Here is a 25,872-nt window from a genome sequence, read left to right on the forward strand (position 1 = left end):
GAGGGTTTCCTGAGCCTTAAAAACACTCAGCTTGGTTCAGTAAACTAAATCACAAGTATGGGGAGGACTGCTGATCTGACTGCTGTCCAGTGGACCATCATTGATACCCTCCATCAGGAGGGTAAGACACAAAAAGAAATTTCTCAAAGAGCAGGCTGTTCACAGAGTGCAGTTTCAAAGCATATCCACAAAAAGTCTGTTGGAAGGGAAAAATGTGGCCGGAAACGCTGCACAACCAAGAGAGATGACCGCAGCCTTAACAAAATTGTGAAGAAGAGCCGCTTCCAGAATTTGGGGGAGCTTCAAAGACAGTGGGCTGAGGCTGGAGTCCAGGTATCAAAAGCCACAGTTCACAGACGTGTCAGGGAAATGGGCTACAATAGCCGTATTCCCATGTTTAAGCCACTTCTGAACTCAAGACAACGGAAGAAGCGTCTGACTTGGGCTATGGAGAAGAAGCACTGGACAGTTGCAAAGTGGTCCAAAGTCCTCTTTTCAGACGAAAGCAAGTTTTGCATTTCATTTGAAAGTCAAGGCGCCAGAGTCTGGAGAAAGGCTGGAGAGGAGCAAAATCCAAGTTGCTTGAAATCCAGTGTGAAGTTCCCACAGTCAGCAATGATTTGGGGAGCCATGTCAGCTGCTGGTGTTGGTCCACTGTGTTTCATCAAGTCCAGAGTAAATGCAACTGTGTACCAAGAGATTTTAGAGCACTACATGCTTCCATCTGCTGAAAAGCTCTATGGAGATGAGGATTTCATTTTCCAGCATGATCTGGCACCTGCCCACAGTGCCAAAACCACCAGTAACTGGTGCACTGACCATGGCATCACTGTCCTTGATTGGCCTGCTAATTCCCCTGACCTGAACCCCATCGAGAATTTGTGGGGTATAGTTAAGAAGAAGATGAAAGACACCAGACCTACAAATGCAAATGAGCTGAAGGCCGCTATCGAAGCATCCTGGGCATCAATAACACCTCAGCAATGCCACAGGCTGATTGCCTCCATGCCACGCCGGATTGATGCAGTAATCCGTGCAAAAGGATTCCCAACCAAGTACTGAGTGCATCAATGGACATTTTCAAATGTTTGATTTAGTTTTGCTGTTATAAAATTATTTTTTTACTTGGTCTGAGGAAGTATTCTAATATTTTGAGATAGGATTTTTGAGTTTTTTTCAGCTGTAAGCCAAAATCAGCAATATTCAAATAATAAAAGGCTTGAAATAGTTCAGTTGATGTGTAATGAATCCAGAATGTATGACATTTTTGTTTTTTTAATTGCATTACAGAAAATAAAGAACTTTATCACAATATTCTAATTTTCTGAGACAGTCCTGTATATATATATATATATATATATATATATATATATATATATATATATATAGATGTATGTATATGTACAAAAAAGACAAAGACGAATGGCTAACATAAAGTATTAAACAGTTTATTACTGTTCAGTCATAACAAACCACGCAAAAAGAATCAAACACCTTTTTATGTCTCTTTAAAAGTCATTGTCATCATATTCTATGATTTTAATCTGATCTTTCTTGCTCTGTTCTTCTTCCTCATCTTCCTGTTCTTCACCTTCGCTGTCGTCCTCGGCATCCTCTTGTTGCAGATGGAACTCCTTGTAAATGCCGCTGAGGGCTTCGGCCGCCTCCAGAGACACTTTCAAGAATCCGATTACCTCCCGCTCGTCGTCCACACGCACAACTGAAGAAATCGTGCGGAGGAAAAGCAAACGATAAGGCCTTGCCAATAGATCGATGACAAATCGGCGGCGCTGACAAAACCCCTACTTTCGATTTGCCGTTCGCTGAAATCGTTTCCTGTCAGCAGGAGCTCCTGCAGATCCAGAAAAGCGTGGCCGACATCCACGCATTCCTCATCGTCGTCCATCGGCTCGCTGACCACCGTGAACTTCAACCTATGCAAACGAGGGGAATTCGTCGGTGGCAAGCAGAGAGAATGCAGAATTCTCAACTTGATATACGATACCGGCGCCGATCGGGGTCACTGCCCTCCAACATGGCGTACAAATGCTGTCGGAGGGGAGCTGACTGTGAGCCGTCCACATAGATGACTTGCAGAGCAAAAGAAGGTAAGGATCAAAAACAAACATTTAAATGCCACCAGTGTTGGGAGAAACCCGTTACATAGGAATGCATTCCAGGTACTGTAACGCGTGAATACAATTTTGTAACAACATGGTACATTACACTGCTACCTTTTAAAATAGACCACGATTACATTTACTTATGATCTTCAACAGTTTGTCCCTTGCTCATAAAGAAATAAGCAATTTTCAATCCACCAGCAACAAAACTCTAAAAACAACATTTGAGAGGGTTGGGCATATTTATATCTGCAGACGCTCCTCTATTTACGACCATTCGACTTCTGAAAAACTGTAGATACGAACATTTTTTCAGGATGTCGAAAAATATCCGGACTATGCTGTAAGTTAGATTTTGTATTGTGTGCGCCTTTTTCAGAGTACAGGACAGTACTGTAGTGCTTCTTTACGCCGCTATTGGCGTGTGGCGCTCTGAAAACTCACCCAGCATTCACCCAGGAGAAGATATTCGGCTTCCTCTTTCTAGTTTGTGTATAAACATTCTATACTGTATCTCCAGCGCACATTTTTACTGTTTGATTTCTCGTGCATCCATTCAATATGGTAGGTGTAAAGTGTAAAGAAGAGGCAAGCCGTTTCTTTTGAAATGAAAGTGGAATATGGAAGATTGATGCTGTTGAGAAAACGGTGGGGTGCTTTTTTTGGCCACTTTTTAACCACGGAGGAGGAAGTCCCCTAACTGTTGAAGCTCATCTTCCAAAAGTAAGTTAAACTTCACTTTATTTATCTTTATATTGTTTTCTGAAATGTTTATTTTTTAATACAAAACAATACAGGTTACTCATACAAGCCTTAAAAAGACTTATATAAACCTTAAACATACAAAATATAGCACCGAATCAACTTACGACAAATTTAACTTAGGAACGACCGTCCGGAACCTAACTTGTTTGTAAGTAGGGCAGCGTCTGTACCTACAAAATACCACAGTATACAGTTACGGTGGTATTTTTCCTGCCGTATACTGTATACTCACATCCAAGCCGCATCTCCAACAATAATTTTAAATAGTGAAATCAGAAGGGCAGTTTATATGCGGATATTTGGTTGTTTGTCAGCAGTAGTGAATGGTAGGCAGCGCGTGGTGAGGGGGGCAAGGTTTATACAGGAACAAAAAAATCAATGGGGAGCACAGAATTTTCGGTAAAGGGGTGCTGATTTTTGGTCTTTTTACTTGTAAAATTATAATAATTAAATTCATAATAATACACCATGCGTGGAGAAACAAGAAAACATCTTGAGATTACCTAGAAATGGAGAAGGAAATCTTTGAGTGGTTCGAAGACAAAATGGATATGGACTGCCTCGGCTGTGTTTGTTTGCAAGCTATAAAGATTGCACCAGCAAAGAAATATGAAAGCGTCACTGCTTCCACTGGTTGGTGTACACACTTTCTCTTATTTATCTTATTTTATGGCTATTGTTAAGCAGGCTTTGGGAGTCGGCTTTAATGTGAATATATGTGGTAAAGTGTTTCATGTGGGGGAGCACACCCGGGATGGGTGGGCACCGCCAGGCTGTACTTGCCCGAGACACACAACTGGAAGTAGTGCCCCGACGACCCTAGAGGGTAAAGGATCCGTGAACCGTGAGTCTGGAGAGTAACGCAATTGCTTTTGAAATCAAGTAACTAGTATCTTTTAAGTATTTTTCACATCGAATAACACTGAAGCCACACACTCGTATTTTCTTCCCACCTCGACTGAAGTTATAATAAATCTCCTCCCCGGATGTGGGCTTGCGGAGGGACATGGGGGTCTCGGTGGTCTCCATGGGGACGCCCAGCAGCCGATATTCCACATAGACGCGCTGCACCGAGTCGTCCAGCGTCACGTTCGAGGAAGGTTCAAATGTCAAAGATAGGATCTCCACTCTCAATTTGTTTCCCTGTGAGAAGAAGATGATTTTTCCACGTGCTTCTATTAAATACCGTATATTTCGGACTATAAGGCGCACCTAAAATCCCCAAATTTGCCATAAATAATCTGGTGAGAATTATTTATTGCAAAAAGGTAAATTCAATTGGAATTGAATAATTACAATGCAATGCTATAACATACAATATCAATTTATTTTAGTGGTTATAAAAACGATTAATCTTTGTTATATGTTCTTTTTTTCTTTTTGGAGACAATATCAATTTTTACAGCAGTTGTATTTCATAGTTTGATGCGTTTTTAACTGAGTTCAAAGAGTCTTTAAGATTATTTTTCCACTGCGCCTGTCTGCTTTTATCTTTAGCAATGCTGCTTGGGACACGCTACATATTAGGCAGAAGGAAGGTTCTGAGGTCATGAGATCGAACCTGCCGGTGTGGATTTTGCATGTTCTCCCCGTGCTTGCGTGGGTTTCCTCCGGTTACTCCGGTTCCCTCCCACTTTCCAAAAGCATGCATGTCAGGTTAAGTAGCCTGTTCAAAGTGTGAATGAACGAGTGAATGGTTGTCTGTCTCTGTGTGCCATGCGACTGGCAGGCAACCTGTTCAGGGTGTCCCCTGCCCACTGCCCGAAGATGGCTGGGATGGGCTCCAGCTCCCCCGTGACCCTACTGAGGATAAGCGGTGCAGATAACGGATGGCTGGATGGATGTTCGAAATAAAGTTTTGTTTCGTTCGTTCGTCTGTTCGTTCGTTCAGTGTAGCATGAAAATGGTCAAAGAAAGAGAAACCCCTAAAAAGCCGAAAAGAAGTAGTGCGCATCCAAGAAGAGCACGTACAGTACTCATAAATGAGCTGACCACGTCTGTGATCATGATTCTTAACCAAGAGATGGCAGCAGAGTAACAAAGTAACAGTTAACAAAATTTTAAATTCCATAAAGCACATTTAATGCGCCTTATAGCAAGTGTGCCTTATATATAAAAAATATTTCACGAAGGATTGCTTTTGAAAGTGTGCCCTATAATCTGGTGAACCTTATATGAAAATCTTTAACAAAAATAGACTATTTTTGAAGGTGCGCATTGTAATCCCGCATGCTTGATAATGAAAATAGTAATCTGACCTGTTTTTTCTTTGGTCTGTGAGGTATGACCAGGAGGTCGCTGGTCGATGTATCTGAAGACTCTGATGCTTCATCATCTGCTCGACAGTTTAAAAAAAATCACTAGCTATTGATTCCGTTGAAGAGATCAATTCGCAAAGTCCCACTCTTCCTACCACTTTTGATTCTGTCCTGTTGTTTATCCTCTTCCAGCTCCTCTACTTCATCCACTGATAGAATATTCTGAAAAACGGAAAAACACGGCGCAAACAATTGTTTTTAGAAACCGCCTCAATCATACAGCAGTTGTCCAAATTTCTGTGATTGCCTACCAGAGTACCACCATCACTAGTTGAGCTTTTTTTCAAAAAGGACTTTCTGCAAGGAGTTTCCAGAGATCTTAAAAGTTCAAAGAGAAATTTGTGTCATGTAAAGGCTGCACGTGTATTGATATTTTTGAAGGGGAAAGTCATTCTAATTGCATTTACATTGTATTTACCGCAGTTTATAAATGGTCTCCTTTTATGTAGTGCTTTTCAGTCACTAAAGACCTCCCAAAGTGCTTTATATTGTGGTTCACACTTACCCATTCACACACACACGCTCACACACCTGCATATCGGAGGCATTAGGGGTTCAGTGTCTTACCCAAAGACACTTCGACATTTAACTCAGGCGGTTGGGAATCAAACCTGTGACGTCTAGGTCCCAAGACGAGCTACTAACGCCTCGACCTTGGTTTGTCATTCTAATCAGTAATGCATTTGCAGAATTACAAAAAAAAACATCTGTTTTTATCCATTGCAGCCATTTAAACTACTCATGCTGCATTTGAAGAAGGTGGGGTGTCGAACATAAAGAGTTTGTTTTCTTCCAGTTCAAGATTGATAAGTTCATTCTTCTTTTTCGGTTTATAATATGGAACACTACCAAGGGAGAGGCCATATGATGTCTAAGTTGTTCACTCTTAGGATTATTCCTCACTGTTGTTTTTTGTTTTTACTATTATGGACAGTTTACATCCGTCATGTCCAATGTCCGGCCCGGGAGCCAGTTACGGCCTGTGATTAAATTCTTACTGGCCTGCGGCCTCTGTCATAAACTTAATAATATGTGGCCTGCCAGTATCGTTGGTGGCAGTATAAAATGAATTTGCTCCATAAAAAAAAAAAATTGTCATATCACCAGATAATGGCAGTAGTCATTTATCCACCTTGCCCTTGGCTTTCTGTGAGAATTTTAGCCCACCCCATTTCCAACATGGCGACTGTAAATGAAAAAAAAAGAAAGTTGACTGTGAGGGCCGCCGCTTCGGATGGAAATTGGAATATTTCTTCACTGAAATCCGAAACAACTGCGTCTGCTTAATTTACAAATACTCAGTGGCTGTTTTAAAAAAATATAATATCAAAAGGGACTTCCAAACAAAACATGCTGACTAGTAAAAGGTAACTGGATTCGAACGCTATGAAAAGGTGAAGCAACTGGAAGCAACTTTAATGGCAGTTCAGCGCTTTTTCTCAAGACCCTGCGCGTCAAATTAAAATGCTACGAGGCGAGCTACGAGGTCACGCTACTGATCTCAAATCACTGCAAACCGTTCACAGAGGGTGAATTTATCAAATACTGTCAAAGAATGCCAGGCTTAATAGGAGGGCTTCACACAATTTCATCTCACCAATTCTGGCCCGCTTTCTGAAAAGTTTGGACACCCTTCGTTTAAATCATTGTCATTACTGACCAAAAATGTTGCTTTACCCAAAATTCAAGCACTTTTCAATCCATGGAAACCAAATATCAAAATTCAAACATTCTCAAGGATGTTTCTTTTGTATTGGCTTGTTATAGGTTTAGCTTACTTTGTCATTGGTAAATCAGATGACGCGTTCTGCAAAACCGAGGATCCCTTTTCACGTGTAGTCGTGTTTGGGCCGACCAGTTTTACGGTGTCGGGTGGAGGCTGTCGACACAATAGCATTCAGAACATGAGCAATAATTTAGCTTTAAATTACCTGACGCTTAGAAATCCTTACAAAAGCTTTTGTCTTCTTCTGTCTTGGTTTTGGTTCTCCTGGCCCTGCTTGCTGCGTCTGGGGTCAAAGAAGAATAAATAGAATGAACGATCACAGCTAATTGGTTGTTAATCGTGAAAACAAACGACCACTACTTTGAGTCTGGGCTTGGCGATGGGCCTCGGAGAACATTGTGTGTCTTCTCGCCTCCACGCAGTATCTCCTATGCTTTCTGCTGGTGGTTGAAAGGGATATTTCCATTTAATCAGGACCCTGACCGTGCCCCGGGGAGCCCCGGCTGGATCCCGTAGCACGTAATCGCCTGGAAAAGTAAAAATATGAATCACAAGAAAGACATTTGATGATTGACAATAATCATTCCTTGTCAGATTTGTTTCCCCTTTTTTGGCTATGTTTGTGTGAACTTCATTATCTTTCACTGTAAAAAAATTACTGTAAGGTACTTTTACAGGTGAGGTGTGTCGCTTGACGTGTCGTTGAAAAGTTGAAAGTGGAATATTTTCTCTATATAGTATGTGTTAACAATGCTCAACTCAGTTCAAATAACCTTTATTTTTCTACCACGCCTATCTACTTTTATCTTACTTTTAGCAACGCTGTTCCGGGATGCCCAACACATTAAGTAGAAAGAGAAATTGTTTGAAAAGTTTATAGCGAAAAGAAGAGAGAGAGGCGTATTGGCAATTCATGGATTTAGAGAAAGCATATTACAGGATAGATCGGGATGCATTGTGGCAAGGGTTGAGGATCTATGGGGTAGGAGGTAGGTTGCTGCGTGCTGTGCAACGCTTGTATGAGGATAGTCGAGCTTGTGTGTGAGTGGGAAGTGAAGTGAAAATATGTGAACTATGAGAAACGTGCATTGTTTAAAAATGCTCTTAGGTCAAGAAATAATAATTTATTCATTATTTTACACGAGGCTCACCTATATTGAGCTGACATAATTGACAGCCATCTTGCTGCTAAGGCTACCCCCAAAAACCTTGTGAGGGATTGGGCACAAAATGAGAAGAAAATACAGGAGGTAGTCTCATTAGTTTGTAATCTTCCTTGAGCCTTTTAGCACTTGCTTTCAGTTGTACACTATAAAGTGGGATCTAGTGGTCAAATAATACACACTGAGCCTTTTAAATAACTAAAATCACCTGCTGGTGTTTTTAATTCTCATATTCATATATTTTTTTGTTTTTTTTCAAAGTTGTAACTTGTTTTTTTTCATTGCATGTGTAGCTCAGCTCTCAAGCCTCAACTGTATAATGATTTAAAACTTTGATTTTTGATTAATTCAGTGTATTCTGGGTGGATTTTTTGTCTTTTCAAGAAGGCACACCTGAGATTTCCTTGCCCGTAGCCAACGGTCTCAGCGGTATGGGTGTTTTAGCCAAGTAGGCTAGCGGGACATGGTCATCGCTATCGTCAAACACGTACACCCAAAGGCTGCTCGACCTGCGCGAAACAATGAATGCACAATTTGAAACCTTCCGGGAAAATACAAATCTTTAGTCCAATAGGTATTTCTCTCAGCTTACAACAAGCAGTGTTTGGAGTAACACGTTACAAAGGAACGCAAACCTGCAACGCAATTACTTTTCTCTGTAACGAGTACTGTAACGTGTTTTTAATAGTTTTTGTCAGCTGTCGTTAAAACAGGGTACATTACTCCGCTACTTTTTAAAAACAGATCATTAATTACAATGGAGGCAGTTCAATGGCTGAATGGTTAACGTGTCCGGTGCACAGTTCTGAGGCCATGGGATCAAATTCAGCTACAAGCCTTCCTGTGCGAAGTTTGCATGTTCGCCCGTTGCTTGCAAGGGTTTCCTCCTGGCACTCTGGTTTCCTCCCACATTCCAAAAACATGCTTGATTGGCCGGTCAAAATTTGACCCTAGGTCTGAATGGGCGAGTGAGTTGTCTGTCTCTGTGTGCCCTGCGACTGGCTGGCAACCAGTTCACGGTGTCCCCTGCCCACTGCCTGAAGATAGCTGGGATGGACTCCTGCACCCCCGCGACCTACTGAGGATAAGCGGTGCGGATAATGGATGGATGGATGATTACAATGTTATAGTTCATTGACGCTTCCTCCTTAGCTCAAGAAATATCATACAATCTGCAGTCCACCAGCAACACATCACTGGCTTCAACAAACTAGAGGTAAGATCTTGGGCCCGGGCCCGAAATTCGGGGTTAAAATGTCAATCATTAAGTCGGGCTGGTCGGGTTTCTCTCTCGCCAGTTTTTTTTTTTCCTTTGTAGAGGATCTACACAGCATGCATTTATTTTATCTCAAGTAATTATTTAGATAAAGCAAATGTTTACCAAACTATCAGTTTTACTAAAAATCACAAAATCCAAAGACATTTTTAACCACGGTCGTTTCTACTTTTTGCAAATAGCTTACAAGCTTTATATGCACAAGCCAAGAAATATAAAGGCTTCACTGCTTCACAGGTTGGTGTAGACATTTTCTTTTATTTCTTTTATTAAGTGGCTATTTTCAAGCAGTTATAGGGGGTCGGCTTGAATGTGAGTATATACGGTAATTTTGTACTACAGCGTAACGCACTACTTTCTGGTGTCAGTACTCTGAGGATAAGGCAATTACTTTTTAACTAAAATAACTACGACTGCAACTTTAACTAATTGCTTTTTCAGTAACGCGTCAAACACTGACCGTAGGTAGCGCAACACGTCTGTCGTGACCGCAAGCGGGTAGCAGGACATATCTTGGAAAACAGGGTCTGCCGTGCCCGGGACCGTTTTGGACACGCATGGCTGCAGGTCATAGAGTCTGTAGGTCACATATGCGTCGGGAAGTAAGCCGGGCCAGCGCCCGCGGAGGCCCTCGCAACTTTCCAGGAGAACTTGAACCTCATTCGGGATCCCAGCACCATAGTCATACAACTCCTGTGCAAGGCAGAGAGTGACAAGGGATGTTCCGTATTTTCCGGACTGTTAGGCGCACCTAAAACACTTAATGAAGCCAGAAATGTGAAAATCAATTGGAAATACATGTAGTAATTCTAGGTATGTGTTACCATCCAAAGTTTTACAGTAAAACCGTATTTGAGTTTATTGATTGTTTCATGAGTGATCATATCAATAAACATCGCTGATCTGAATTGCAAAGCAATGTATTCATCGAACCCAAATAGAGAGAGTGCCGACACTTTACCACTAGACATGCGACAAGGCATCAGAATTCATGAGTCTACACCTTAATACAAATTCTCTTAAGAGCACTAAACTAAAATACTGAACAAACCAAGCAACAACAACAACAAAAAACAAATCTAATTATCACACTATTTATAGGATGCCAGGAACAGTGATTTGCGAAGTGCTCTCTGATAGGTTAAACAGTCTCTCCATTTCTTCACCAAAGGATGTCAAAGAATGGATAAAACAGAAGGTTTTTTAACAACATACTCTACAAAGCCTTTTACATAGATATTAAAGCAAGAGGTGATTGATGCACAGATGCAAATCAGTGTTGTGACACTGTAAGTTAGAATGATAATGGGATAAGTTGTAATGCCATTCCTACGCATCTGTACCACTTGTGATCTAGTGATAATGTGTTTGCGCTCTCACCACCACTAACCAGGTTAACTTTTTATTGCATACAATGTTACACAATTTTGATCAGTGGCATATCAACGGATTAATATGAACTGGTAAAATAATAGGCTCTCACTGTAGTCTCGGTTTCATGCACCTTTTAAGTCAGTGTGCCTTATATATGGAAAAACATAGGACAAAGACTATTTTCTGTGTGGTGCGCCATATAGTGAAGAACACACAGGTTTTTTTTCCGATTTTAATTACCATATTTACTGCATGGCCGCCCTCTCGCCACCCCAAGGTGATTTGATCTGGTATTGTCTGTGTTGCTGTTTTTCTCTCCGTGCCTTTCACGGGCTCTGCAGGCGGGAACAAGCGCGCCCAGAAATCCAAAACTCCTACAGTTTCTCCCTCAGAACCTTAAAAAGAGAGATATGCTGATTTGAGAAATAACAACAAAATGTTGTACCTTTAAATACCTATTCAAAGTATAGAGTATAGTATTTATTTGGAATATTTTCTTGACCTGCATAGGTATAGTAGTTAATAGTAGTTTGGGATTTTTGTATTACATTTTTCTTTATTGTTGTAGAATATAGACTTGCATTTGTAGAATAGATTTGCATACATTTGTTCAGGAAACTTGCCGGCATGTAGAAAGAGTTGCTTACAGTTGGGAAAAATGTTGCTTACATCTCGGGAAGGTCTCGGCGGACGAATTAGTATAAACAATCCTCCTTAAGGGAGGACAAGAGATAACGGCGAAGGGCAAGGTGACATAAACTGGCATAAACTTAAAAACACTTCCAAATAAGGACGGAACCCTGGGCATGTACGCGTGAAAGGGTGTAGCGTGAAAAGGGACGGGGCCAAACTGGGTACACGTGCTATGTTGAAACTATAAAGACCCACGCATATCTGAGATTCGCTGAGTTTCTTGTCTAAATTGTGTATCGATAAAAAAGAACTCCCTCTTACGTCATTTGATTCCTGCATTCTTTGAACACTTATGAGATGATTCAACAAATTGGTCTCATCTTCAACATTATCTCGTCAGTTATAGTTTTGTTTCTCGAGTAACGTTTGTTGTGTTTGTTTTTCCTTAATGTTTATCTTGATTTACTTTGATTCTGAGTAGTTATTATATTAGATTTGTTTTATATTCCGAATAATGGGTTGTTGTTTTCATAGTCAAAAGTATTTGGTCAAGTGCAAACAACTCCAAAACCTTATTTTTTGTTCTTTAATTTAAGAAAAATTAATTCCATCTAAAATAAAGTAATGTGATGAATGTTTTTTCTCTATTTTAAGACAAAACGGCTAAAACAATTAACATAAGTAAAATACAAAATATAGTGCTCAAAATCAATGTTTTCTTCCTGACAGATCATTTTGATTCTTGTAAAAATTGTGCAACTAAAACAGGAAAAATATATGAAATAGGAAAAACTACATGCTCTATATCATGTGAGATCATTTGGAGTAATGTTAAAAAGAAAATCCGCACTTAAAATGAGCAAAAGTTTAAAAATTTCAAAAAAATCCTTTCAATTAACTCTTAAGACAGGCATTATTCGGCAAATTAGCTAAGTTTTTATTTACAGTGTTCATATACGTTTTTCATAACCAAATTCAAGTATTTTTTAAGAACTTTCAAAGTCACTTTTCCAATAATTTCAGTGTTATCAAAAGGAAAAATCAGGTCTGGATCGGTATTGTGCAGAGCCACAATTATATCTGCTACTCTCATATGCGATTTTTTATCTCGCACGTGCATTTAATTAAAAATTATGATTTTTTTTTTAGATCTTGAGTTAATTGCAAACATATCTGTGGATTTGAACAATACATGTGTTAATATTTTAGAGACAAATCCTTCCCCACATTTGTTTGGTGAAAGGTAGCTTATATTTTCAGTTATTGGGAAAAAAAATATCTACCTTAATTTATTGCATGGCCCATACTAAATATCCATAATTGATACATAATCCTTGCACTAATACACATTTTATAGTGCCCTGTTTGGGTGTAGCATGCACCTGTCTTTTCGGGCGCTGTTAAGGTCTGGTACGCCTTCTACAACCTGAGGGCCCCAACCGGGGTTTGAACTGGGCACAGGTGTGTCCAATTATCAAACACCAATTCTCCCGAACCATTTCAAATGTCATATGTCGTCAGGTCATTGTCATTTTATTTTCACCACCACTCCAGGTTTGTCTGTTTCTGGTTTCTTTGTCACTTTGCTCGCTGTGTTTTCCTTTTCCGGTTTCGGTTATGCCATTTGTTTTGTGCCCCCTTGGCCATTAGTTTATTCCGTACCAGTTTATTTTAATAAATACCATTATTGTTTTGAGCACCCCTGCCCCAGTTCCTGCCTTCCCAACATGGGTACATCACCACCCAAAAACGGAACAGGCTCCACCCATAGTGGGCAATGACGCTCATAGGACAATATCATACAAAACTACTGCCAATTGTCTTTAACCTCAGGGTAAAATGAAACGCAATGGCAGGGAGTAGTGTCAGCGTCATTTTTAGGCTGACTCGTTGTGAAACATGGCAACAATTTCAAGCATTTACAAGCACTTCACTGAAAATTAAAGCACTATTAAATCCTTGAGAACACAACATTAAAATTTCAAACATTTCTAAAGATTTTAATCACCAGTGCGAACCCTAATGGTTACTGACAAAAATGAAAACAAAAGGCATCATATTCACTGTAATAAAATATTTTAAAATTTGGTTAAACTCGCCACACACCTGAGATGTTGACACAGCCGTTGGTGGGCTCCCCTCTCCTTTCCAAAGCCCCCACAAGGGACAGATGCCCACTCCCGTGCGTAACAAAGCGGACTCCACCAATGGCCTGGTGGAGCTCCAAGCAGACTCCTGTGCCGTGAACTCGTAGCTTGACCAGATCACCGGCAGTCAGTGCGTAGCAGGAAGTGAAGCCGTATTCCGGTTGGTTTCCAGCCATTAGCGGTGTGGAGTGAACTTCAAAATCCAAAAGGCTGTAGGTGCAGAAAGTCACCAGCTCTTCCACACAGTCTGCGCAAAAGTTTTGCATGAAGCGAAGACCGCTAGGGGTGAAGGTGGCAGCCTGAGATGGAAAAATGGGAGATTTGTCAGAGGAGACAGAGCTTGGGGTTTTCGTTTCCCTTGATTTAGGGATAAGTGATACATTTCAAGAAAAATATGAAAGCCACAAGTGACGCAATAAGTAGAGTTTTTGCTCATTGATATATGACCTAGTATCAGTATTGTCACGCACTCGCCACTACCCGTCAATGCAGAGATCTGAAGAGCGAGATGACACTCTACAGCGAAAAGCAACAGCGATCAGACAATGAAGGTGCTGTATCTGAGTCAGATCAGGAGGCTTGTCCTGCTACAAATAACCATGGAAACCAGTGCTATGTTTTTCACGTGGGATAGCAAACCCCTACCCCAAAAAACTGCCTTAAGAGGGATGGGCTCCACCAGGTTTGACTTGCCCAATGCACACCACGGAAAGTTGTGCCCGACGAGCCTGGCGATTAAGGGATCCGGCCAACCTTTTTAAGAGTTAAATTCCCGTTACTGAGGGGCTTGCCGTTTTATTTAGAAGAGCAGTTTCAGCGACAGACTGCTGTCACTGTCTTGTACTACGGACAGACTGAAGAGATCTTTTCTTCCTCATGCCATGAGGCTCTTTAACTCCACCCGGCAGAGTAAAGGCCCACATTAAACCACACCACCTACATTGGATATTACCGAATCTTACTGCAATATGTATTCTGTGTAGCACTATTTAGTTACTCTATATAACACGCTACAGTGGGCATTTGCACGTCACACTGGGTATTTGTATATTGCATTCTTTTGGCTTTATTATTGTACTGTTCTCAGCTCAGGGATGCTGCTGGAAATGTGAATTTCCCTTCGGGGATGAATAAAGTATCTATCTATCTATCTATCTATCTATCTATCTATTTGCATTTCTAAAATAACAACTTATCATTTTATTATTTTGTCAGCATGGTATCATTATTAAGTTATTATTAGTAGAAGTAGGATTAAAATAAGCTCAGTCAACCACTAAAACATCTGGGCACTGCATGATTCAAAATCCAAGTCACATATATAAAGGACAGATGAATTAAAAACATGATCTTGGAAAGATTTTAGCACACTTACAGACATTGATCATCAAGGATCTATCATGGTAGTTAGTGGTTTCAGAGAAAATCACAATGACGCATCACTGGAGAGCTATTTTCATCAGAGGTCCACAGACTGATCAGCTATTCTCAAGTGGCTACCTGCTGCCCGCTGTATTATTTGACTACTAAATGTCGTGCAACCGAAAACTAGTGCTAAAAAGCACAAAGGAGAATATTAACTACGGTGACTCAAAATATTTTCGGTAGCCGTAACGGCAAGACGGCACACAATTTTGTCAGTTCCCTCCAGGTGAGGCTCAAGTTATGTAAAACAAATGCAAATGGCTTGACCTATGTAAAATATATGCATATCTACAGAAATCATAATAAGTAAAAAATAGGATTACTATTTCAATCAATATAAATATATTACAATCAATGACGTGTTTTTTTTAAATTTACCACTTGTTTCCACTGCGTCCTCATCGGTGCCCTAACGATGCTTGCGTTTAAGGGATCCGTAAATCCTGATAATCTTAATACACAAGCCAACTATGCTTTCTGAAAAGGTTACATTTTGAATGGTGAAAATGTGCAGTTTTGTCAAATCAATTAATTAAAAATTGTAATAAAATAAAAGGATATATAATGTGTGTGTGTACTTATACATATATATTGTATATACATATATATTGTAAGTATTGTATATATTAAATATATTGTATAAATTGTATATTGTATATGACTGCTACAAAAATGAATGAAATAGTGGCCCAAAGACAATCGCAACCTCTCAAAAGTTCTGACAATCCAAAAACATCATCGCACCTACCTTGATATGAAGTTCCAAAAGTGATTCTCCTCTCCTCAGAGGAGCACACGAAACATCATCTTCAAAAGCCTGGACTGCTTCCTGCTTCATTTCCGGCCATGTGTACTGCATTGGTATGGTTCTTTTGTAATTCCTGGTACTGTACGCTAAGTCTTTCAATTGGGCTTTAAAGGAGAATCAGATCTTCAAAAAGTTTATTTCCATGAGTTTCAAACTTGACGCATAGGAGGTTTCGTACCTTGTAAAGTCTGTATCTGAAGAAGTCTTTTGGATAAAACTTTGTCTTTCTCTGCCATTGCCATCTTCATCTGCTTTCTCTCCATCTCCAATCTTTGCTTGATTGTGTCCAACTCACCCTTAAAGAGCCACTTTTTTCTCAAATTAGGCACAAAACGTGTACTGTTCCTCCCCACAATCATGCAGATATGTTTTATAATATTGCACACGCCATGGATCTCGAGAAATTAATTTTCAAAGTAGACAGTTTGATCTCACATCACCTAGAGCTGTGAGATAATGGGAAGATATTGAAAAAAAAAATGGTGCACCCCATTAAAAAACAGACCTTGCTTACTGTGTCGCTGGGTGACTTCTGACTGTTTTGTCCAAGGTGTGTGCGTGCTTTGATTCTCAAGTTTTGTGCGGTAAGCTTCCAGTTTTGTTTAGTCTAGGTTGGGCCCGTTAGCAGTTAGCTAGCTGGCGTGCCAGCTGTGCTTATTGTTTTTTTCTCTGGGCTGGGTTCGTGTTTGTTGCCGTAATGTTTTTTTTTTTTTGTCGTTGGCTTGTGGTTATCCTGGCTGCTGACTGCATGTTTTTGGTCAGCCGGCCTCTCGGTTTTCCACCGATTAGTCCCAGCTAGCCTGCCGTGTCCTGGCTGGTTAGCTATCAGTGTGTTATTTTTTTACCAGTTGGCCCCATTTTGGCTGGACGCCATTTGTTGTAGTATTGCTGCACCAACCTAAGACACAACGCCGAGGCATTCTTCACAGAAATGACCAAAACTTGGCTTAAAACACTCAAAAACCTTTCGAGTAGGTAACATGTAAACCAATATGGTGACTGGCTTGCTTGTGTGCTTCTCATGACGTCAGACCTCAGAAAGTCAAAGACGAGAAAAGACGGTTTTCAAAATGTGTTATCTCAGAAAATAATTGGAATATACCAAAGATATATATATCCTTTACCTCCTTTACTACAAAATAACTTTAACCAATAGTGATCGATTCAAATGATGATTGAAACAATGGTTAGGAAATGAAACGCCGGTATATATATATCCCAGAATACGCCGCGGACGACTTCACCTACAGGGTAAAATCGCGAGAACCTGCGACTCAACATTGATCCATATATAAGGCGCACTGTATTATAAGGCGCATGGTCAGCTATTGAAAAAGATAAAGGCTTTTAGGTGCGCCTCATAGTCGTGAAACTACAGTACTTGCATTCACCACACCAGCAGCTTGATAAAGCCTGCAATGATGACTTAAGCCAGCAGATGGGTTCAGTAGTAAGTAGAAAATGTTCAAACATCACCAAAATAGAAGAGGTTGGCAGCATCGTTTTTCCCTGCGTATTGCCAATTTACTGGAATTGAGTCTATCGGCAGATAAAAAAATCTAATCAATGAGCCCAATTCTTTAACCTAAGGCGGCCTATGACTCAAAATTTTGCCCATCCCTAATACAAAGGATGAATCCTTAAAAATGTTTTTAATTAATTTTATAATCAATTGATTGCTGGTTAATAGAATAGTTGTTCACCGCTTCTCATAAAGGTGAAGAAAATTTACCTGAAGGTCTTTACTGATGCGGTGCTCGAGCAAAAGGAGGCTCCTAGTTTTTTGCAACTCCAGCACGGTCTCAGCATGGAACGCTCGGGCATCGGACGGATCAGTGTCCTCCTTCCTGGGAGAACTGACATCCTCTCTGCTCTCCAGCTGCATCCGGAAGGCCTGCTCTCCATGTGGGGAGGAAAACTAAAAGTGGGAAATCGCCCAATGTGGGCAGAAATGGATCTGCTTGTTTCACGCACCTTGATCTGTATAAGAGTTTCGCTGAGCTCTTGATCGCTCATGTCAAACTCCTTGAGGTCAAAATGAAGATGGAGGATCATGTCAGATATCCAGATGACAGTGTTACGACAGAATGTATCTACCTTGGTCACTGAGTCCAATCTGTTCTGAAGGCTGGATATTTTCTCTCTGTATTGAAGAATCTCTTCTCGCAAATGCTTTACTTCAGCTGAACAAAACCGAAACTGCCATAGAGTAAGAGTCAGTTCCTGAAATAACGACAATTACGATTACCGTTATGTTGCCCTTCAGTTATGTCCTTCTCTTGTCTCAGTTTCTCAGCTTCAGATTGCAGACAACGTTTTTCTTCCCGCTCAGTTTCCAGCAGTATCTGGATGTCCGACCTGAAGATGTCGTCTTTGGGTTCCTCTACCCGTTGAAGGACCTCCCTAACTTCTTCTGCATGGCCATCAAAGCTCTTGTATGTCGATAAAGTCCTGAGGAAGCAAAGAAACGCATGTAGGATTATTGGTTCAAATTCATCCATCCATCCATTATCTGCACTGTTTATCCTCACTAGAGTTGTGGGGGTAGTGGAGCCCATCCCAGTTATCTTCAAGCAGTGGACAGGGGACGCCCTGAACTGGTGGCCAGCCAGTCGCAGGGCACAGAAAGACAACCATTCACACGCTCATTCACACCTAGGGATAATTTGGACTGGCCAATTAACCTGACATGCTTGTTTTTTTGGAATGTGGGAGGAAACCGAAATGCCCGGAGGAAACCCACGCATGGGGAGAATATGCAAACTCTGCACAGGAAGGCCGTTAGTTGGATTTTACCCCGTGACCTCAGAACTGTGCCACGGACGCACTAACAACTCGTGCGCCGTGCCTGTTGAAATTCATTGGTGTGTTAATTGTTCCATCCAAATTTAAAGCAGAACTTCATGAAGTCAAAAAACAGTTGGGTCAAAATAACACAATTTGGATCGAGAATGGAGTGATCATCGAGATGGGTTCATTTGACCCAACTTTCCGTCAACAACCTCAAAAATTGGATCATTTTAAGCTGCTGTATTTTTGGTTTCTTGCGCTTTATTTTTGTGTTTGCCATTTTATTACTGTGTGTATTAAAGGACACATATCCTGTTATTTTAAACCATTTTACTATACTATAGGCAGGGTTGGGTAGGGTTACTTTAACTGGATTACTTTCAATTACTTTTGGATTACTCCAATACCAAATATGCTAATAAAAGACAAAAGAAACTAAATATGAATAAAATTATGACTCACAACACGTGGTAAGCTTTCTCTCCTGGCTTTGATCTCCGGCAAAACTAACATAAAATGCGACAGAAACAAAATGAAAATAAATCCAAACAGCTTGCCAACATCATTTTTGCCGTTCCATGTATTCCATTACTCCCCAAGCCTGCACAAAATTTAGTAATTTTATTCATATTCATATTCATATTTTTTTTGTCTTTTATTAGCATATTTGGTATTGGAGTAATCCAAAAGTAATTGAAAGTAATCCAGTTAAAGTAACCCTACCCAACCCTGACTATAGGCATTAAATGCGTATATTTGATGCAATAATAATGCCATCAAATAAAACCTATGATGGTTTTGTTCACGAAAGCCACGCCTCTCCCAACCGAAACAACCAGTCGCATTTTGTGTTTGACTTGCAGTGTGTTTAAAGACAAGACACGCTATAGGAACAAACCGATTGTTTGTTTTTTTTTTTTTCAGTTGTGTTCCAAATGTTTGACATTTGAGTGCCTCTTTTTTTTTACATTTTACTAACATGCTTACTTAAAAAACTCAGATTGTATCGTTATAATGTTCAGAGGTGAGAGTAAGGAGGAAATTGCATATTTAAATGTTCAAAAGCTCCAAAATAGTTGAATTTAGTTAAATATTTATCCTCTAATTGATCTAATTTGCACCATTTTATCTTTAACTGGGTAAGAGCATGATGATAAAGTTGGTTGATTCAGGGGAAATGATTTTGTCTTTGTTGAAAAAAGACCCCCCAAACATTTAGTCATCTTGTACAAAATTAAACAAGGTTTGGTTTGATTAAAAAGGAGACTGTATTTTTGACCACTAAATGTGGCTGTATTGTGTAGTGCAACTGAAAACTAATCACGAGGAAGAATAGAAACTACGCCACCATTTCTATTTTTTGCCCAGCCTTCCACAAGGTTTTGGATTTTTGGGGGTGCCCTTAGAGGTAAGATAGCAAACAATCATGTCAGCTCCCTCTATGTTAGCTTTATGTAGAATAAATTCAAATTTCTCTACTACAAATATTTTTTAAAATGAATGTTTACATAATAGTTCATGTAATTTTGCTGATTATTCCAAACAATATTATCATTTTGTTGTTTTTTTTTAACACTAGGAGGCGATAAATGATGCACAATCTTTCTAAAAATAAACAAGCGAGTAAGTGATTCTTTTTTTTTTAAATCGACGATTTTGCTTAAAACCCCCCAAAACTGGGTTGTTTGTTCAAAACTGATGATGAAGTGAATATTAGGTAGTGAATAATAATAGTGCATTAGAAACATTCCATAGTCATTGAGAGATCGCCCATCTCTTACCTCTCCAGTAGGGAATCATAGTTTTCTTTGATACAAGCCTTTTCCCCTTCCAGGTCTGCTATTTGCTCGTGCAACTGGAAGAGAGAAAATCCTATTGTTGGGCGGAGTCCTTCGTACATAAATCCCATACGGTCCTCTTCAGAGACAGCAGACCTTGTCCAGATTCTGCAAGGAAACGCCGGCCGTGGTCAGTTCAGCCTCAAGCTTCAACGCTCGATGCCGTTCCTGCTTCAGCTGCTCGCTCACTTCTTCCACTTTCTCCAAGAGAAGAGTCTGACTCTCCTCTAGGTTCTTCTGACTCTGAATTGGAGAGGAAATATCCAAGGAAGAGACGGGGAAGGGGGGAGATGCACGTTGCCCATGCTTACCTCCTCCAGCTGCTTCTCATAGGCCTAGAAAGAAAGGATGCAAATGTGTGCGGCACATTGAGACTTTTGCGATTACTGGCTATACAAATAAAAATGACTTGACTCAATAATTGAGTCTTTAGAATTGCTGAAAAGATTGTGCCTCACACCTGCTGCAGGTCAGTCATCTTCTCCTGTGTGGCTCTCAAGGTGACGTTCTTCTCAGATAGTTGCTTTTGGAGGGAGATGATGTCCACGTTTTCTCTGATGTTCACCCTGAACAAAAAATCTTTTGTATTCACATGTAAATTTGAACCCATCCATGTCACACTAAATTTGGAATCAAGATTCTCCATTGAGAATCACACAAACTGTTAAGAACAGGGGTCCACAAGCTTTTTTTAATGGCGCACATTGAAAAATGTTTATTGATTAAATTATTTTGTATCTAGTCTTACAGTCTGCAATCAGATACCTCAGAAATACATATGGAAAAAGACGATGTAGGCGTATTCAATTTTTCTCATATTGTCGATGCTATTATACAAAAACATATCACATTTTGGGGTCTTTTTTGTCAACATTCCATCCATCCATCCCTCAATTATCTGCACCACTTATCCTCAGTAGGGTCGCAGGGGTGCTGGAGCCCTTACCCGCCATCTTGTGGGCAGGGGACACCCTGAACTGGTTGCCAGCCAGTCGCAGGTAACACAGAAACAGACAAACTCATTCGCTCATTCACACCCAGCGACAATTTGGAACGGCCAATTAACCTGTCGTGCATGTTTTTGTAATGTGGGAGGAAACCGGAGTGCCCAGAGGAAAACCCACACATGAACATGAAAACTCCACACAGGAAGGTTTTATCCCATGACCTCAGAACCGTGCCACTCACGCGCTAACCACTGTGCTGCCGTGCTGCCGTAAACATTCCATTCATGCAAAACTAAGTTCGGTTTAAATAACAGTTTAATTTCACAGTTTATGCAAAAAATGTGACCAGTAGCTTTCTTATGTTCTAAAATTACAATTAAATCAAATTAAACTGATTTATTGCTAAGCCCTAAATTTAACCTGTTCCATTTTTTTTAAATGAAAATGTCATTCATTTAATCTTTAAATGCAGAGCTGCCAAATACTGAAAATCATAAATCAGAATGAGTTTAAAGGATTTTAACATCCGGATATGTTTTCTCTAGTATCATTGAAGTGCGCCAATTTGCAGGTTTAAAGTGGTTCTTAGACAATCTTAACTCTTAAAAAACCACAAAGTAGCAATCAATAATAACCTAATTGTCAAATTGTTGCATGAATATAACTGTTTCATGTTTGTAACAATCAACATATTTGTAAAAATCATCATTTTCAATGCAAAAATGTTTTTTGCCCTGATTTTGTTGGTTTCAGAGAAGATGATAATTAGTAATTTGCTATGAAATGCCGTCGATAACTTCGAAGATTCTTGGTATTTGATAGTTCTGTGCTTGCCTGACTCACAGAAGTGAGTTTGTTATGCGGGTGTCATCACCTGTGCCTTTCTACTTGTTGCCTCTTCATCTCCTTTATGGTGCCATCCATCTCCTTTTCTTTATCTTGAAGGGCTTCCCGCAATGTCCGGGCAGTCAGCTGGAGCTCCATCACCCTCATATGCTCGCTAGCACCGCTGTGAGGAGCAGTTGAAAAATTTGATATCACCTACAATGGCTCACTCAGAAATGTTAGTGTTATATTGGATCCCAATCTGTTGTTTTAGTTAAATGTGGAAACATATCACAAGAATGTCTTTTTTCTACTTTCCCGATATTGCCAAGATTCGCCCGATACTGTTGAAATTTGATGCTGGGATATAGTTCATGCGTTTATTACTTCTCGGCTCGATTACTGCAATGTATTGCTGTCTGTTCTCCCGATGTCTTGTATCAAAAGTTTGGAGCTATTTTAAAACGCGGTGGCAAGACTTTTGAATAGTACAAGAAAGTTTGATCATATTAGCCTAATTTTAGATGACTTGCACTGGTTCCCATTCTGTTTAAGATGCGACTTTAAGGTTCTAGTACTTACATACAGAGGTTTGCATAGAATTACACTTCTTATCTGATTTAGTCATGCCCTGTGTTTCTGCTCGGACCCTCCGCTCGGAAAATACTGGTCTAATTGTGACTCCAACAGCCAAGAAGAAATCTGCAGGGTTGAGAGGGCCTTGGTTCAATGGAATGCTCTTCCCCCTGAGATACGATCTGAGACTTCAGTAGAAGTGTTTAAATCTAGAATTGAGACACACTTATATTCTATAGCTTATGATTGATGTTGACATCATACTTTAGTTTTCCTGTCTTTTCTGGCTGGTGGTGCAGTGAAGGAGAAGGACGAACCAGGATGAGTCAGCAGACCAGCAGCTGGACCTGAAACATGTCCTCATCTGCATTGACCTGCTGGCTGAGATGGGAATCTGTATCGTCGCTGCCTTGGCTTTCTTAAACAATTTTAGTTATTACCTATGTGTATTGTTTATGTTGACCATCTTTTGTGTATTGTTGCCCAAGCAACGTCTATTGAAGCCTCTCATTCTGAAAGGGGGGAGTACCTCATGTGTGACCCCTTTTTCATTGCCCGCATGCAAGGCTATAGATCAGGGGATGTTGTAATTATGGCCTGTGTAGTACTTTGAGACTTTTTATGATTAAAAGCTATAGAAATCAATGAGACTTCACCTAAATGTGAGGTGATCAATTGAGGCTTGGGAATGAACACTCTTGTTTTAGTCCCCCACTTACAGTTTGTCCACATCTCCTCTAGTGTCCTCCATTGGGGTAGAGTAGCGGGGCGGGGCTGTGTGAGTAACCCTTCTGGATGCCCTATCTGATTCTGTACCTTTAGGACCTTATGAGAAGCAGAGACAAAACAAATATCAGAGAGATCCTGGAGCACCTCCACGGAGGTCAGGAGCACACCTTTGCTGAGCTTATATGGCGTGCGACCCCCCAGGTCCAAAATGTGCTGCTTGGCTAGGCTCAGTTTGTTGTGCAAAAGCGCTTTCTGGCTCTCCAGCGTGGCCACGCGATTCTCCAGCTCCTGCAACGCATCCTCCATGTCCTTATCCCTGGCGCCACCGGACCCCTGGTGCAGACGCAGCAGTCTGGTGGACATTCTTTGGGGAGAACAGAAAACATTTGGAAGTTCTGAGGGATTGGGTTTCAAGAGAGCGAAGGTGTCGCTTTGCGCTAAACCACGGTGGCCACCTGCGCATCTTCTGCTCCTGCACTCGTGTGTGCTTCCTGAGGACAGTGTTTTCTTCCTGTATGTGGAGGCACAGATCCTCCAGTTGCTCCCTGGGGAGACGAAATAGCCGGTGGGGATCTGGAATGATCAGATGGAAGAGCATTCGAAAAACTTGAAAACCATGTGGTATATTGATTGTTTGAGTACTTGGGTCACACTTTGGAGAGGGTTAAGAGTTAGGGTTCCGGTTTAGGGGTTTAGGATAGGGTTAGGGGGTTAAGCGGTTAGGATTACAGAGTGGGTTTAGGGTCAAGGTTAGTGTTGGAGGATATGGTAGGTTTAGGGTACGGTTAGGGTAACGTGGTTAGGGGTTACAGAGTTTGGTTTAGGGTGAGAGGGACAAGGTAGGGTTAAGACAAGAAGCAAGGGTTAGGATTAGGTTTAGGACTGGGTTAGGGGGGTTAAAGTTTAGGATTAGAGAGTAGGTTTAGGGTTAGTGTTAAAGTTAGATTAGTGGGTATGGTTTGGTTTAGGTTATGGTACGGTTAGGGTTAATGAGGTTAGAGGGTTAGTTTAAGGTTAGAGGGTTAGGTTAGGTGGTAGGGAATGCACCGTTCCCAGAGATACTGCAATACCGGGTCGATGCGTGGAGTGGACGGAGCAAGCCCCTGTTCCATCTCCCAGTTTCAAAAATCAATTTAATATATGGTCCCCCACATGGGGGACGTATCAGATATTAAACTGATAAGAACAGATACTACACTTGATCTTAGCCAAAAGGCCGAGAAGCGAGGTTAGAGGGTTAGGTTAGGGTCAGGTCGACACAACAATGAAACAAGAATAAAACAAGCTTACAATACATACTAAAGTTAACAAAGGATTGGCGGATTTTAGATATGAATGGTAAATTGGAGATAGGGCGCAGATTATAGAAGTTGTTGGGGTCTCAACCCAGTTTTTTCAGAATGGGCGCGACAGTGGCAGTTTTGAGGGCAGAGGGGACAGTACCGGTGGTAAGTAAAGAATTGATAATGGCAGAATTGAGGGGAAGTGGAGAAAGGAGGCAGGATTTGACCAGGGACGAGTTAGGGTTGGAAGGTTATTTTAGGGTTAGAGGGTTAGGGTAGTGTTAGGAAGTTAGGGTTAGAGGGATAGGACGACAAGGGTTAGGGTTAGAGGGTTAAAGAGTTAAGGTAGGGTTAGGGTAACTTTATGAGGGGTTAGGGAAGTTAGAGTAGGGTTAAGATGCAGGGTAGTTATTCATAATCAAGTTATTTTTGTCAATTAAAAAAACTGAATATATTGTATAAAAAATATTTTCATTGCATTCGAAAGTTGGTTTAAAAGGACCCAAGTAATACATTTGGTGCATTTTTCGGATGTATTTTGTCCCAAACAGTTTTTGCATGTGCAATCTGTACTCACCTTTGGTGATCATGACGTGATGCTTCTTCCATGGCTTGACTTCACAAACAGCATCTGCCCAGAAAACCAATGTTCATAAAAGCAGTCCTGGCATTCAACACACGCCTAGAAAATATAGAGCATACCTCTTAGAGCAGGCATGAGTCCTCCTTTCATCAGTCCCACATCTCTCACTGGGAGATCCCCCGCAGTTTCGTCTACCATGGGCGACATCACCCAGACTTTCCTTGCTCTGCCGGGAAAAAATACCTGGATAAGGTTTTAAACTGCAATGATGCTCTCTACAGTATTTTTAGTCACGTAATCCCATTCCGAGTGGTTACACCCATTGGAGAAGTGTAATTGTTGACACTCACCCCGCTTTGGCAAAAATTCCAAGACGTCTGTAGTTGATATTACACGTGTTCTAATCCATTTTTCTCCATCTCCCATTGGCTCAATGTAAAGCTGAAGACCACCTCACGCCTCCATCTGCTTCTGCGGGTAATCCTGCCTGTGCACTAATCAGATTACATTGCGTGCTCCTAGGTCAGTTATAAGGCAACACAA

General features: G+C 40.7%; 1 protein-coding gene and 1 non-coding gene across 2 annotated transcripts; both read right to left on the reverse strand.

Annotated features, from left to right (window-relative positions):
• Nucleotides 1–1,427: 1,427 nt before the first annotated feature.
• Nucleotides 1,428–25,807, reverse strand: rpgrip1 (RPGR interacting protein 1). Its single transcript, XM_088348165.1, has 31 exons — nt 25,680–25,807; nt 25,449–25,555; nt 25,324–25,377; nt 23,919–24,036; nt 23,631–23,827; nt 23,454–23,559; nt 22,208–22,342; nt 20,847–20,952; nt 20,698–20,721; nt 20,483–20,629; nt 20,330–20,403; nt 18,007–18,209; nt 17,856–17,941; nt 17,733–17,783; nt 17,491–17,652; nt 15,937–16,054; nt 15,699–15,862; nt 13,485–13,824; nt 10,986–11,140; nt 9,832–10,064; nt 8,489–8,604; nt 7,293–7,459; nt 7,159–7,215; nt 6,985–7,085; nt 5,458–5,524; nt 5,302–5,368; nt 5,147–5,223; nt 3,842–4,031; nt 2,006–2,090; nt 1,807–1,934; nt 1,428–1,720 (listed from the first exon to the last, which is right to left on the reverse strand). The coding sequence occupies exons 2-31, from the start codon at nt 25,534–25,536 to the stop codon at nt 1,509–1,511; spliced, it is 3,828 nt and encodes a 1,275-aa protein (XP_088204291.1). The 5' UTR covers nt 25,537–25,555; nt 25,680–25,807; the 3' UTR covers nt 1,428–1,508.
• Nucleotides 24,500–24,691, reverse strand: LOC148356436 (U2 spliceosomal RNA). The gene has a single exon (XR_015852140.1). It is a non-coding gene; the product is annotated as a U2 spliceosomal RNA (small nuclear RNA).
• Nucleotides 25,808–25,872: the final 65 nt, after the last annotated feature.

The sequence above is a fragment of the Urocampus carinirostris genome, chromosome 11 (assembly GCF_059441175.1).
Source record: "Urocampus carinirostris isolate Australia breed hairy pipefish chromosome 11, RoL_Ucar_1.0, whole genome shotgun sequence".
NCBI classification, from domain to species: Eukaryota; Metazoa; Chordata; class Actinopteri; order Syngnathiformes; family Syngnathidae; genus Urocampus; species Urocampus carinirostris.